A 15,525-nucleotide genomic window follows, 5' to 3' on the forward strand; every position below is an offset into this window, starting at 1 on the left:
TTCTTAATGGCAACAAGAGGGTTGATACTTTCTGTAGTCATGTTGGGGGAAATTTGAAAAATCTTCCTATTTTATTCTAGCCTCTAAGTGGGATTTGAAGGTGTAAGAAAAATGGGGGTAGCCAGGCAGTGGTGGCACACGCTTTTAATCCCAGCACTTGAAGAAAAAGAAAAATGGGGGTTCTAGAAAGGATTTTTTTTTTAAACCCAGAGGAGAGTTTTTAAGACTCAATTTGATGCCTTACATATATAGATGGTATACATTGATGTATTTTTTGTTCAGTATTGTTAAATGTCTAGGTTGGTAATGCACACCTGTAATCTCAGTAGTGGGTTCAGGGGCTGAGACGGGAGTGACAAAAGTGATAAAACCAAATTTAAGGCTATAAGATCTGGCCAAGAAAACTTAGTTGTGAGGCAGTTACTTAGGGGAAGAAAGGCCTAACATGGGCTGCATGTCATAGCCACAGTTACACCCTCCACTTCTAACACTTTGTTTAGAAAGTATTCTTTCGTGAGTTTGATTGTTCTTGTTTGGATTTTTCTTTTGTTTTTGTTTGTTTTGAGAAGATCTTGCATAATACAGGCTGGCTTTAAACTCTTGATTCTTCTATTCAGCTGCCCTCCCCCAAGTGTTGGAATTACTGATGTAAGATGCCATGCGTGACTCCTCATACAGTTTACTTTCTTCTGGTGCTCTGAGTAGTTCCTTCTCCCTCAGGAGGAGGATGGGAAGTTAGGTATTTACTGTTTACCTACCTATTCTCTGAATAGGCTTTAGTTTTGAGCCTGTCACTGGCTTCTTTGGCAGCTGTCCTAGTTTGTTTTCTGATGCTCTATGAACACCATGACCAAAAAAAGCAGCTTGAGGAGAAAAAGGTTTATTTCATCTTAGAGCTTTTGTCCATCATGAAAGAAAGTCAGGGTAGGAACCTGGTGGCAGCAACTCAAGTGGAAGCCATAGAGGAACACTGCTTACTGGCTTGCTCTCCATGGTTTGCTTAGCCTGCTATTTTGTACAGGCTAGGACCATCTGACTAGCTGTGGTACCACACATTGTAGGTAGGCACCCTCATATCAGTCATTAATCAAGATAATGCTCCCACATACTTTAGTTTTGTTGAGATAGGATTTCTCTATGTCATCTTGGCTGTCTTGGAACTCACTCTGTAGACTAGGTTGGCCTTGAACTCACAGAGATCCATCATGTCTGTCCATGCCCATCCCCCAATTTGTAGAGACTAGTCTTAGAGAGGCATTTTCTCACCTGGGTTTCCCTCCTCCCAGATGATTCTAGCTTAGGTCAGGTTGACAAAAAAATTAACCAGTACGGCAGCTTGACTAGATTCTGCTGTGTCCCAATAGGCATGCCGGATTTCCTGGAGAAGCTGCACATGGCCACTCTGAAAGCCAAGAACATGGAGATCAAAGTGAAGGACTATATCTCGGCTAAGCCTCTAGAAATGAGCAGTGAGGCCAAGGCCACTGCTCCATCCCCCGAGCGGAAGAATGAGGGTAGCTGTGGCCCGGCTCGGATTGAGTATGCTTAAAGGCCTTTGGGAGAAGGAAAGACAGGCACTTCCGGCCCTGCCTTGCTCCTTCAGCCCTGCCTGCTGCAGGACAAGGACAAGTCACACATGTTAGAAGACATCTGCTGTAACTGTCAGTGCAAGAGAATTTAGAACTGGAGTTGGATTTCATCTGGAGCCCTATTGCTCTTTACCAAACAGAGGACCATGACATCGTGGAGTTGTCATTTTCTCAGGCCAGCTGTTGTGAAATCCAATATCATGCTGACCTACTCTGGAACAACCTCTCACTTTAGGCCAGAAGGGGATGACTCCTGTCCACCTCCTACGAGAAGCTTCCTTGCTGACATTCCAGTTGCTGCCATTGGTTATGCAATGCTCTGGATATCCTTCAGTTCTGTAGGTCACTTGGAGAGTGGTTGGCCCCAGGTTTTTTGGAGTGCTCTTGGTAACAGTCCTGTGGTGAAGTGAACAATTCTGGCTGAGCTAAGTGCCTTGTCCTCACCTTGCTTTATCTTTAAGACATGAAGTTTGTACCAAGGGATCCTTCCCCTGCAGACTCCCATGACATTGACTTATCGGGTGAAAGCAGCTTTCATCTTAACTGGCCTCTGTGTTCATAGGCTGTGCTCACTGTATCATGGCCTCTGCCGTAGCCTTAGCCTATTTGCCAGGAGCACCAGAGACAAACTCCTCTAGACAGTAGCTTCCTATTTGATGTCATCAGTGTTTTGATAGGGTCAGTGGAAGTGCACATAAAACATCTTACTTAAAAATAACTAGATTTCTTTTTAACCCTTGTCACAAATGGAGTTCAGGGGTTGAACACAACTCTTTGCGTAGTCTTGTTTGTTTTGGCACTATTTTCCTACTGCAGATTGACTGGGCTGTCCTGGAAGGATAAAGGTGGTGGATGGTGGTTGTGCCATTTCCTCAAAAGTTTTCAAAACTATAAGCTGACATATGGGCCAGCAGATGGAGTCTTGCCCAATACCAGTATGGTGGAGATGGGGCTTCTGTGACCATCTTGGTCGTCTAAAGCATTTCTCTCCAGAGCTGACATAGAAGTAATAAACACAGTTGGATAAGATCACAACCAGATGATAGGTGCCTGGCCTTGCTGGTTTCTTTATGGTGAATAGGGATCAAGTTTTACATCCTTCTCTCTCTTTTCCTGGAGTTAATATAGCTGAAATTTTCTTTTCCTGCTTGCTACCTTCTCTGTTGTGGTGTTGAAAAAGGAAACTAAACCCAAGGTGAACATAACCCTACTAACCATCTTGCTTATTTAGTTCTGTGCCAAGGAAACAACTAACTCCCCCAGTGTTTCTTTTCAGTTGTTGGCAGAGCAGAGAGTTGCATTGAGAAGCCCCAGTGTCTTTCAGTGAGCCTTTTTTCCCCCTCTTCCCAGGACCTGACAGGAAAAGAAAAAAACCTTTATTTGAATTTAACATCTGTAGTTGAATGCCTGTGAGTCTGTGAGCAAGTGTAAGCATGTTTGTGTGCGCGTATGTGCTGGGGCTCAGGTACTAAGCGGTTATGTTTGCCTTTTGTTTTGTGATTTAACTCTGTCATCATAATGAGTTTGCTTTTAACTGTGACATTTTTATCAAATGTGTGAATAAATACATAATGATTGGTACAGAAGAGTGTTCATCTTTGGCCATATGGTGGGAAATTGTGCTCCTTGTCATCCTGATCACAAAGTCGGCATGGGTCGTCAGTGGGCCCTTGTTCTTTCTTGGCAGACAATGGGTGACACAAAGGTAGCCACCTTGCATAGACTATGACCTCCTAAGTGGCTAGCTTTGGAGCTAAAGGTAAAATGCCTATCTCTACTCTAGTGTCTTGATCTGCTAACTCATAGATCAAGATTTAGTCAAGGGAATCTATATCAGATCTTGTATAGACAGGCTTTGTAGAAGATGTGTCTTAGGATTTTATTGCTGTGAATGGGCAGCATGACCAAGGTAACTCTTATAAAGGCAAACATTTAATTGGGGCTAGCTTACGGTTTCAGAGATTTAATCTGTTATAATGATGAGAAGCATGGCAGTGTGTAGGCAGATATGTGAAGCTGGAGATGAGTTTTTGATCCAAAGGCAGCTAGGAGGAGACTGGATTCCTTCCACATTGGACAGACCTTAAGTGTAGTATCCCCACTCACCCTTCCACCCATTGGTGACACACTAACTCCAACAAGGCCACACCTCCTAATAAAGCTACTCCCTGTGGGCCAATCATTCAAACACATGATTCTGTAGGGGACCAAATCTATTCAAACAACCACATTCCACTCTCTGGCTCCCACAGGCTTATAGTCATAACATAATGCAAAATTCATTTAGTCCAACTTAAAAAGTCTCCATAGTCTATCAAGTCTAAACAATGTTTAAAAATCCAGAATCTTCTGAGATTCATGCAATCATGTAACTGTAATCCCCTATAAAATCGAAATTATAAAGCAGATCACATATTTCCAACATATGGCACAGGATATACATTACCATTTCAAAATAGAAAGGAAATACTGGACCAAAGAAACACCAAAAGCTAGCTGGGCAAACCTCAAACTCTGCATCTCTGTGTCTGATGTCAGCCTTGTTAATTGGAACACAATTCTTTCTCTTTGGCTGGTTCTACTCCCTGTTAGCAGCTTTCCCCAGCAGGTATTCCACAGCTCTGGCATCTCATCTCTAACATCCAAGGGTCTCCAAGGCAACTTCTTCAACTTCACAGCTTCTTGTTTCAATACCTGGAATCCCCACTGATCTTCTGGGCTCCTCCAGAGGGCTTGTATCACTTCTCCAACTCTGTCCTCTATAGCACTCCAGGATCTGGCTGACCACTGCTACTGTTCTTGGTGGTCATCCCATGGTACTGGCATCTCCAGTACACTGGGGTCTTCTGCTTCACTAGGCTGCACTTTCAACAATAGCTTCTCATAGACTCTCTTCATGGTGCAAAGCCTCAACTTCTTTGCATTACCCTTTTAGTCCTGGGGCTTCAACTAACACTGATGCTACACCTTCACGAGAGGCCTTCCCAGCCTCTCACAGTACCAAGCCTCAGCTATTCTCCATGACCCCTTCATGCCTTCAAAATCAGTACCACTTGGGTGATTCTTACACATTAACAAATCCAGCTGCCAGCACAATGTTTATATCTGGAATGCAGCTTCTTGTGCTCAGACAATACTTCCCAGAAGATTTCACCTCAGCGATGCTGGTCTCTTCTTAATCACTGCTTAATTTCTTAGCTCCAGCTAACCAGCATCAATTGTCCCAGTAACCCCTTCTGTTCTTGATTCTAAAGCCAGCCATATGGCTGAAGTTGCCAAGTTCTGTTGCTTGCTGGGGCTAGAACATGGTCCTCTTGTTCTATTATTACATCTTCACCAGTTTTGTGTTTTTGATGATTTGCTTTATTGCCTAAGTGTGGCTGTCTGGAAAGTGGTATATAGACTGACCTTGAACTCAAGAGATTTTCATGCTTCTGTCTCCTGAGTACTGGGTTTAAAGATGTATACTACTATACCTGGAAATAAGCTTTTCTTTAATCCCTTTTCACAAGGTGTTTATAAATTCTGGATCATAGTTCATTCCAGATATAGTCAAGTTGACAAGTAAGAATAGACACTGCAATCCATCCCTTGTCAATTTAACACACAATCATATCTCTTTATGTCTAAATGAAAACAATAACCAGGTTATAATAATGCCTAACATGACATAACTATATCATACAACTGCAAATCCATAAACAATAAGCTTAGCTGGGTGGGATCTTGCCCTGAGATCACCTCTTCCTTAATTCACTTAATATCCTTAAACACAGGATTTATCTCCATTCTATTTCCTGGTGCCCCTTTAAATACATTTGGTATTTTTCCTCTCTAAGTTTGCTATGCTTGATCAAAAAACACTATAAATCTCTTCAGTTTAGCCTCAGGCAGACTCTTTAGTCAAGGGCAAAAAGCAGCCACATTCTTCACCAAAATATCACAAGAATGATCTCTAGACAATATGCTAAAACTCTTCTCTTTTGGAACTTCTTAAACCAGGCCTCAGAGTTCAAATCCCCCTCAGCACCAATGGCTTCCACATCCCTACTAGGATGACCCATTAACCCCATTTAAGCATTCTACTGCTTTCCAAATCCAAAGTCCCAAAATCCACATTCCTTCAAATAAAAACATGGTCAGTCCTATCACAGCAATACCCCAGAGTTGCAAAGTCCATATTCCTCCAAACAAAAGCATGGCCAGGCCTATCCGAGCAATAGCCCAGTCCCTGGCACTAACTTCTGTTTCAGGGTTTTATTGTTGTGAAGAGACATCATGACCAAGGTTTACCTTATATAGGCAATCATTTAATTGGGGCAAGGCTTACAGTTTCAGAGGTTCAATGTACTATCATGGTGGGAACCAGGGCCGTGTGTAGGCAGATGTGGTCCTGGAGGAGCCAAGAGATATACATCTTGATCTGAAGGAGCACAGGCAGCCAGGAGGAGACTTTCAGGCAGAGCTTAAGTGTAGGAGACCCCAAAACTTAACTCCACAGCGATACAATTACTCCAACAAGGCCACACCTTGTAATAGTGCCATTCCCCATGGGCCAAGCATTCAAGCACGAGTCTCTGGGGGCCAAACCTATTCAAACGACCACAAGATGGCTTGCTTTATAGGTACTTCTAGGACTCAAATTTCTTCAGGGATTCTATAATTGACAAGTTTTGGAGCACAACAGATTTTGGGCCCGGGGATGCAAGGTGAACAGACCGGTGTAATTGGCCTGAATGAAACTGCATAGATATACAAGGCACACCTCCTTCCAGGGTACAAAGCTCCTTGTCTTATTGCACAGGACTGGGTTCATCTTGATTACAAAACTGCAGCTGCAGAGGTGCCTGTTCCTGCTGATAGTCTGTCCCTCTTTACCACCTTATTTTCTCTCATTCTCTTCCTCTGCCCAGAGAGTAGTAGGCTCCTGCCAGTGGGCCCTTGCCAGCAAGTTGCAGGCTTTTTCAGAATAAATTTGTATATTTCTTACCCATTGGTCCATTTTAACTGCCACTTATTTGGTTTATCAGGGTTTTTGAACCTGCCCCCCTTTTTTTTATAAGCCATAAGGTTTGTGTGTATTTTATTCATTTATATCTATATCTTTGTGTGTGTGTGTGTGTGTGTGTGTGTGTGCACAAGTACGTGCTTATGTCAACTTGACATGAGCTAGAGTTAATGGAGTGGAGGGAGTCTCAATTAAGAAAATGCCTCTATAACATCTGGCTGTAGGCAGCCCTATATGGCATTTTCTTATTTGTTAGTTGATGTAGGAGGGCCCAGCCCATTATAGGTGAGGATACCCCTGAGCTGGTGGTCCTGGCTGAGCAAGCCAGGAGGAACAGGTAAGTAAGCAGCACCCATCTATGGCCTCTGCTTCAACTCCAGCCTCCAGGTTCCTGCCCCGTTTGAGCTCTTCCTAGACTTTCTTCAACGATGGGCAGTGATATGCAAAATTGACCCTCTGCTCTCCAACTTGCTTTTGGTCATGATTTTTAAATCATAGCAATAGTAACCCTAACCAGGACATGTATGCATTCAGGCATGCGTGTATATGTCTGTTCGTCCATCCTCAAATTGAAGGACCATGGGATAAGAATCCAGAGAGGACTCTGTAGGCCACATGCACTCAGCTGTAATTCACATGATGATGGCTGGGAGTTATGTATTAGTGTGAGCTTTTTACTTTGAAATTTTTAATACATGTCTAAAGGTTGAGAGAATGTTTAGAATTACTTTGTATCGCACGGGATGTAGCTCAGTGGCAGAGTGCTTGTCCAGCATGGATGAAGCCTCGGGTGTGATCCTCAGCTTTGCACAGTACTAATTCCAGATTACAGGTGGAACCCAGAGGGTCAGAAGTTCAAAATCACCCTTGGCTGCATGGTAAGTCAAAGGCCAGCCTGTGTTACAGGATGTACACTTCGTTATGTTACTCATTGTGACAAAATACAAAAAGCAATTTGAGGCAAGAAGAGGGCTCCTTCTGCCTTACAGTTCCATGCGATACATTTTGCCAAGACAAGGAAGGCATGATGGCAGGAACAGGAGGCTTGCAGCCCTGGCTGCCTCCCAGTCAAAACACACAGTGAACAGGAAGTGGGGCTGGCCTTTAAAACCTCAAGGCCCTCAGTGACTCACTTCCTCCAGTGGGTTTTTGCCTCCTAAAGATACCACAGCCTCCCCAAACAGCACCACCAGCTGGTGCCAAGTGTTCAGACACTGCTGAGGGGGACTGGCACACTCAGACCACAACAGACCTCAGAAATCTTGTACCACTCTTCCCCAGGTTAATAAGCTGCTGGGAATGCTTTCTCTGCATACACTTTTTCCAGGATTGTTTGAAAACAAGTGACAAGCATGCTCCCCACGCCCACATAAGACCACAAAGAAATCCTCTTAGTAATACAGATGGCACAGTGCCATTAGCACACGAGATAACTAGACCAGTATCTTTTTAAAAATTTTACTCTGTGTATGTGTGTGTATGAGAGAGAGAGAGAAAGAGAGAGAGAGAGAGAGAGAGAGAGAGAGAGAGAGAGAGAGAGAGAGAGAGAGAGACAGTGGGAGAGGCATGTGTTCCATGGCACAGGTATGGAAGACGGGGGGATAACTCTACTTGGATCTCTCCTTCCACCTTTATTTGGGTTCTAGGGATCAACATCAGGTTAGGAGACTTGCACAGCAAGCCACTACTGTGCCATCTTGCTGGCCCTAATAGTCTCACCTAGTGATGCAGCTCATGTTAAAATTTCCCGATTTGACCCCCCAAATGACTTATAGTTCCCAATGCCCTCTGTCTAAGTATTATGTATTGCATTTGTCTTTTTACTCATTAATTTTTTGACATTTATTGTGGTGGGGGGGAGTCACATGTCCCATAGCATGCACGCAGAGGACAACTTCCAGGAGCCTTGTCTCTCAGCCATGTGTGTTCTGAGGATTGAACTACAGTTGTCAGGCTTGGAGGCAAGCACTCTTACCCACTGAGCAAGCTAGCCAGCCCAACTTTATCCATTTTTAAAATCGAGAATAGCCACCTACCCTTTGTAATATAACATCACCTTAACCTTGGCTACACCTGCTAATTTTTCCAAACTCCTGGAGTCTGGGCAGATACCCCTATCCCAGCCCAGGCATCAGTGTCTCAGGGCGAGTTTACTGTAGCATGGGTCTTCAAGTGCAGCATGCCCTGAAAAGGCAAACGCTGCGCTTTCCCTAGATTGTGCACTTCCATGGTATTGTCACACTGGTGGCTTAGAGTGAATTCAGAGTTGGCCAACTTAGTGTTCCAGTACTGTACTTCATGCTTTATTCTAAGTCTCCTGTACTACAGATGAGGAACTGTCGTACATAAGAGATATTGTAATCATCCTGCTCAAGGCCACACAGGAAATATGATGGAGCCAGGCCGATGACCTAACCTTGACCTCTCCATAGACACCTAGTGGCATAGCTTCTCTTGGGGCACTGACTTGTTCTGAGGCATCCATTGTAGCTGTTCTTTTTTTTTTTTTTTTTAAGATTTATTTATTTAATTTATGTAGGTTTATACTGTTGCTCTTTTCAGAGGCACCAGAAGAGGGCATCGGATCCCATTACAGATAGTTGTGAGCCACCATGTGGTTGCTGGGAATTGAACTCAGGACCTCTGGAAGAGCAGTCAGTGCTCTTAACTGCTGAGCCATCTCTCCAGCGTCAGCTGTTCTTTTTAACGCATCTACAATAATGTTCTACCCAGAACAATGACAAGTGACTGTGAGGTCACTTGAGCACTGTTTCCATGTCTGAAGCATTGGTCTCACTTTTCTCACAAAAACCTCTGCATATACAACATACCTAAAAGGTGGAGGACACTCCTGGGACAGTCTAAAAACATCATTTTGGAGCTGGGTGGTGATGGCAGAGCCAGGGGAATCTCTGTGAGTTTGAGGCCAGCCTGACATGCCGAGTGAGTTCCAGGACAGCCAGGGCTAAAACAGATACCCCATCTCTAAAAAAGTAAAACCAACCAACCAAACAAACAACAAAACATTTTGGGGGTGGTGAGATGGCTCAGTGGGTAAGAGCACTGGCTGCTCTTCCAAAGGTCGTGAGTTCAAATCCCAGCAACCACATGGTGGCTCACAACCACTCATAATGAAATCTGATACCCTCTTCTGTGTACTGATTTATAATAATAAATAAATCTTTAAAAAAAAAAAAACATTTTGGAGCCCAGTGTAGCGACAAGTCTTTAATTTCAGTATTTATTCTGGAAGGAGAAGCAGATGTAATTCTGAGAGTTTGAGGCTAGCCTGGTCTACACAGTTTCAGGGCAACCAGAGCTGTATAGTGAGACACAGCCTTAAAACACAGTAACTTAACATTTTATTATTTATTTATTTATTTATTTATTTCTGCTTTATTTTGAGACAGGGTCTAGCCACTCAGCCCTGGTTGGTCCAGAACTCACTATGTAGATCAGCTTAGCCTTGGATATTTAGCAATCTTCCTGCCTGTACTTCCTAGATACTGCTCGTATATAGGGGTGCATCAGTGAGCCAAGTAACACTTTCTAAGTCTTACATTTCAAAGTGACGGGTCTCTTCCCTTAGTATGGTAGGGTTCAGATAGTGAATATAGAAGATCTAAGATCCATTATCTCCAATAAATATACTTAAAAGTCTTCAAGATTAATGGTGTATGAACAAAAGGTGTGGTCTTAAGGCAAGATGTTCCATTCCTGTAAACCTCAGTGGCTGCTTAGTATATCATGCAAGCAGATCCCCTTGGCTGTGCACTGTCAAAGGTGTTTTCCTCCCAGTGTGGTTGATTATGTTCACACTTAGGAAGTAAGTCAGGACCTGACTTTACATCTACATAGCGTAACCACACCTAAAATAGTAGGACGAGTTTTTCAAAGCAGCAGTATTTGAGCATTTAGACAGTATTTTCACAAGTCTTCCACCTCTACTGTGCAGGTTAAGATTAAAGGAACAGCATGGCTGAAATAAATCTGTTGTTGAACCCATGAACTAGTCCACAGCTAGTTCAGTGGCTCTGTGGCCCCCTGTCCCAGGCTCCTGCTTTTCTCTAAGGTGGAACCAGTTAGAGCATTTTAGGAGTGAAACCCAGCATCCTTTCTTACATTCCCAAGAGTTCTCACGTACAGTATCTATGGAAACAGCAGTGAGGTGTCTAAAGCATCTCTGGAGGCAGAGCCAAGAGCTGCATGACCTTGGGCAAATGACTGGAGGCGGAGCCAAGAGCTGCACGACCTTGGGCAAATGTCTGGACCTCAGTTTTCCTCATCGGTAAACTAAGAGTAAGAGTTCCTGCCTGATGGTATGTTGTGAAGATTAAATAATACCCTAAAACTCAGGAACAGACTTAGAATTAGAGGCATCAACTTCTGTATAGTTGACTCCCTCTTGCAGGATATTTGATCATATTGTGAACCTCAGGATTGTGAACTGGGAAAACTTTATTGTGATACGGCTCAAGCCCTAGCATACACCTTTTATCAAGAGCTTTCGGTAAACGAGCTAAACGACGTCAAAGGTAAGTGAAGAGGTAGAGCAAGCAACCAGTTGACAGGGAGTGGACGTCAAAACTCAGGAAAGAGAAAGGAGAATCTTGGAGCTGAAAGTATTTAAGGTAGCGTGGAGAAGAGGTAGTCCTTTCCTCATGGGAGGTTGATGAAGTAGGAAGGTCAACCGGTGCTTTCTCTGCCTCTCTGAGCTAGCAGGCTTTCACCACAGCATCTGGCTCCTGAGTCTTCATTGGTAAAATTGAACGGCTGGGAGTTTTTGTTTTTTTAAAACAACAACTCGCACATCTCAAAAGAATCACCAAGAGTTGGGGAGTGTTGGCACACACACCTTCAATCCCAGAACTCAGGAGGAAGAGGCAGGTGAGTCTCTTTTGAGTTTGAGGCCAGCCTGGCCTACCAATTGAGTTCAAGGGATAAAGAGAATCTCTTGCACACTGTGGAAGCATCACCCATCAATAAAAAGCTAATGGCCTATTAGCTTTGAAACTAGGCTGGCCATGAACTCAGAGATCAGCCTGCTGCTGCCTTCTAAGTGCTGGGATTAAAGGTGTGCACCACTATACCTGACACTTTGAACTTTTTATAATAGATGTGTGTGTATCTTCTTGTCTTGTTTTGTTTCTCTCTCTCTCTCTCTCTCTCTCTCTCTCTCTCTCTCTCTCTCTCTCTCTCTCTCTCTCTCTCTCTCTTTCTCTCTCTCTCTCTCTTTCTTTCTTTTGTTCTTTGAGACAGGATTTCTCTGTATAGCCCTGTCTGTCCTGGAATTCACTGTGTAGACCAGGCTGGCCTCAAACTCAGAAATCCACCTGCCTCTGCCTCCCAAGTGCTGGGATTAAAGGCGTGCGCCACCACTGCCCGGCTTGTCTTGTTTCTTAAGACAGGGTCTTCACATGTAGCCCTAGCTGGCCTGGAACTTGTCATGAAGCCTAGGCTGACCTCTAACTCCCAGAGCTCTGCCTGCCTCTTCTTCCAAGTGCTGGGATTAATGGTGTGTGCCTCCACACCCAGCTATTTGTGTTTATCTTACTTATTAAATGATTGATACTGTTCCTTGCGTAACCTTTTCTTATGTCTGTGTCTGTGAGTGTATGGGTGTAGATGCCCATGAAGGCCAGGAGAGGGCATCAGATCTCTTGGAGCTTGATTGACAAGTGTTGGTGAACAGACTGATTTGGATGCTAGGGTCTGAACTCTAGTTGTCATGGTTAAGCAGCAAATACTTTTAACTACTGCCCAAACTCTTCAACCCATATACATACATATGTATGTATATATGTATGTATGTATGCATATAGTATCTTCAATGTTTCTAGGCTCCAAACTTCATCTGCAGTTTTTCTAATTGTCAAAAATCTCAACAATGACAAATCCACATATAAATGGACCTGCAGAGTTCAAATTCACGTTTAACTGTGCTCACAGCGTGCAGAGACACTGCAAATCCACGTCACCTTATTTCCCCCTGGATATATTTCTGTATATAGTGTAGCACGTCAGTGCCCTCTTTAAACTGTGGCGTTCTGTGACCCCATCTGCTCCCACAAGGAAAGCACCGTTACTGGCCACTGTCACTGGTCCCTTGGTGGCTCCTGCTTCCTTGACAGCCTTCCCATCTGGGTTGGGATAAGGAGAAACAATGGCATGCTCTTGTCCTGAGGAGTGCCCATCTCCTGAGAGCCCATCGTTCCTTTACCCAGCCTGATAGTCGACAGGTAGTCAGAATACCATTGCTTCTGGAAGTAGACACTATAAGTCAGTGGTTCTCAACTTTTCTGATACTGTGACCCCTTAATACAGTTCCTCATGTTGTGGTGACCCCAAACATAAAATTATTTCCACTGCTACTTCACATCTAATTTTGCTACTGTTATGAGTTGTAAATGAACAGGGCATTTGACCCCAAAAGGGGTCAAGACCCACAGTTGAGGATCACTGCTCTAAATTCTGAGCACTTGTGAACCCATGCAGAAGTAACTACTAGGGCAGTGGGAAGAACAGAGTGGGAGGCAAAGAGTAGGCTTTGCCAAAAATCACAGCCACTTAGGAAGCATGCTGCACTTATTTATTTTAATTTTATTTTAAAAGATACTTACTGTGCCAGATGGTGGTGGCGCATGCCTTTAATCCCAGCACTTGGGAGGCAGAGGCAGGTGGATTTCTGAGTTCGAGGCCAGCCTGGTCTACACAGTGAGTTCCAGGACAGCCAGGGCTATACAGAGAAACCCTGTCTTGAAAAACCAAAAAAAAAAAAAAAAAAAAAAAAAAAAAAAAAAAAGAAAAAAAAAAAGAAAAAAAAAAGAAAAAAGAAAAAGAAAAGATACTTATTGTTAGTGTATGTGTGGGGGTGGGGCACACCTGCCTCAGCATGGGTGGGAAAGCTAGAGAACAACTTCTGGGTGCTGGTACTCTCCTTTCATCACAGGATCTGGGAACTGAACCTGAGGGTTGAGGGCTTGATCCACAAGAGACAACTCCGCCCAAGGTCAGCTGGTGAACCAATGAGTTTAATTAGAATTAAACTGAGTGACTTACTGACAGTTCTAGCACTAAAGAGGGGTCCTGGCAACTGTTAACCACTTATATATCCTTGGGAGGGGCAAGACCTTATGCAAACATAGCAGCCCTCCAGGAAACATTACATAGGGTGCTCCATAAGGGGACATTAAGAGGTCCAACCTTGTGTCACTTGAGGGTGATCACAGCTGTTGTGACTTCATCTCTCTTCATCACTGTCCTTTCATTGCTGTGGAGAGACCACAGAAACCACGACCACAGAAACTCTTAGAAGGAAAGCATTTAATTGGGGGCTTGCTTGCCGTTTCAGAGTCATCAAGGATCTAGGTGACAGGCACGGTGCTGAAGTAGTAGCTAAGAACCTAATCCCCAGGTAGAGAGAGACTGGGCCTGGCATGGGCATGGGCTTCAAGGCCCACCCCAAGTGACACACTTCCTCCAACAAGGCCACACCTAATCCTATCAAAGAGTTTTTCACTCCCTGGTAACTAAGCATTCAAGTATATGAGCCTATGAGGGCCATTCCTATCACACCACCACACCATCTATGGTCATAGTGAAAGAGTTAAATTTGACACTCGTGCTGGCTAATGAAAAAATTGCAGGTTTGAGAAAAACACAGTAGACCAAGGCCGAGCATGTCCAAATAAGCCTGGGCAGAATCAAGCAGGCTATTAGACATCCCGAGAACTAGCAGGTCAAAAAGACATAAACTATAAAGATAAGAAAAAAACATGCAAGGACATGTCTGGGCAGACACTGAGTAGTGGGCCATCTGGTCCTCTTAGATATGGTTTAAGGTCAGATGCTCTGTTGACTCAGATTAACACCAACCTTAGGAATTTTCCACTCTGTTCTGCACGTAATATAGTTGATATTTGAACTAGCCAATCATGTATAGCCACACTGATTCCTTTGTTCCTCCAGACCATTTTCCTATATAAACCCCTAACCCCTGAGCCTCATGGTCGGCTCCTCTGTCTCCTGTGTGAGATAGGAGTTGATCCTGAGCTCCGATATTAAACTGCCTCATGTGTTTACATCAAGATCGTCTCTAGTGATTCCTTGGGTGCACATCCTTCCGAGATTTGAGTGGGGGTCTCCCCACAGGGGTGTATGAATTTTAAGTCCTATGTTCTCTTTCTTGGTATATCCCTCTGTGGTTGCCAAAGGAGACAAGACAGAGGTGTAGTATTGGAGTCCCAACTGTACTGGATAATTCTTTTTATTTTATTTCATTTTTTTTTTATGTGTATGAGTACACTGTAGCTGTACATGACTGTGTTCCATCATGTGTGTGGCTGCTGTTGATCTCAGGACCTCTGCCCTGCTCGCTCCGGCCCCGCTCTCTCTGGCGTAATTTTCTGCAGCTGTCTTCAGACGCACCAGAAGAGGGCATCCCCAGAAGAGGGCATCCGATCTCATTATGGGTGGTTGTGAGCCACCATGTGGTTGCTGAGATCCGAACTCAGGACCTTCTGAAGAGCAGTCAGTGCTCTTACCCGCTGAGCCATCTCGCCAGCCCCTGGCTAATTCTTAAGTACTGAAATGTCCATTGGAAACATATATGCATTGTACACAGGAACATTTACATACAAACACAAGAAACAAGCAAGAAAAAAGTGTGTGTGGGGGGGACAGAAAAAGAGGAGCATTAGAGGCTAAGTTTAGGTGGCTTGTCTGAGGAATAGCTGGGTTAAGTGAAAGAAAAAGGAAATGGAGGCTGGGCGGTGGGTGCACACCTTTAATCCCAGCACTTGGAGGCAGAGACAGGCGGGTTTCTGAGTTCGAGGCCACCCTGGTCTACACAGTAAGTTCCAGGACAGCCAAAGCTACACAGAAAAACCCTGTCTCGAAAAACAAACAAACAAACAAACAAAAAAAAAA

General features: G+C 44.0%; 1 protein-coding gene across 1 annotated transcript in view; it reads left to right on the forward strand.

Annotated features, from left to right (window-relative positions):
• Window positions 1–3,172, forward strand: part of Stard7 (StAR related lipid transfer domain containing 7) — a 29,146-nt gene extending 25,974 nt beyond the window's left edge. Inside the window, exon 8 of the mRNA XM_031371810.1 lies at window positions 1,365–3,172. Coding sequence (XP_031227670.1) covers window positions 1,365–1,549 — 185 coding nt within the window. The 3' untranslated portion in view covers window positions 1,550–3,172. The remainder of the gene's footprint in view (window positions 1–1,364) is intronic.
• Window positions 3,173–15,525: the final 12,353 nt, after the last annotated feature.

Source organism: Mastomys coucha, unplaced genomic scaffold (assembly GCF_008632895.1).
Source record: "Mastomys coucha isolate ucsf_1 unplaced genomic scaffold, UCSF_Mcou_1 pScaffold15, whole genome shotgun sequence".
Taxonomy (NCBI): domain Eukaryota; kingdom Metazoa; phylum Chordata; class Mammalia; order Rodentia; family Muridae; genus Mastomys; species Mastomys coucha.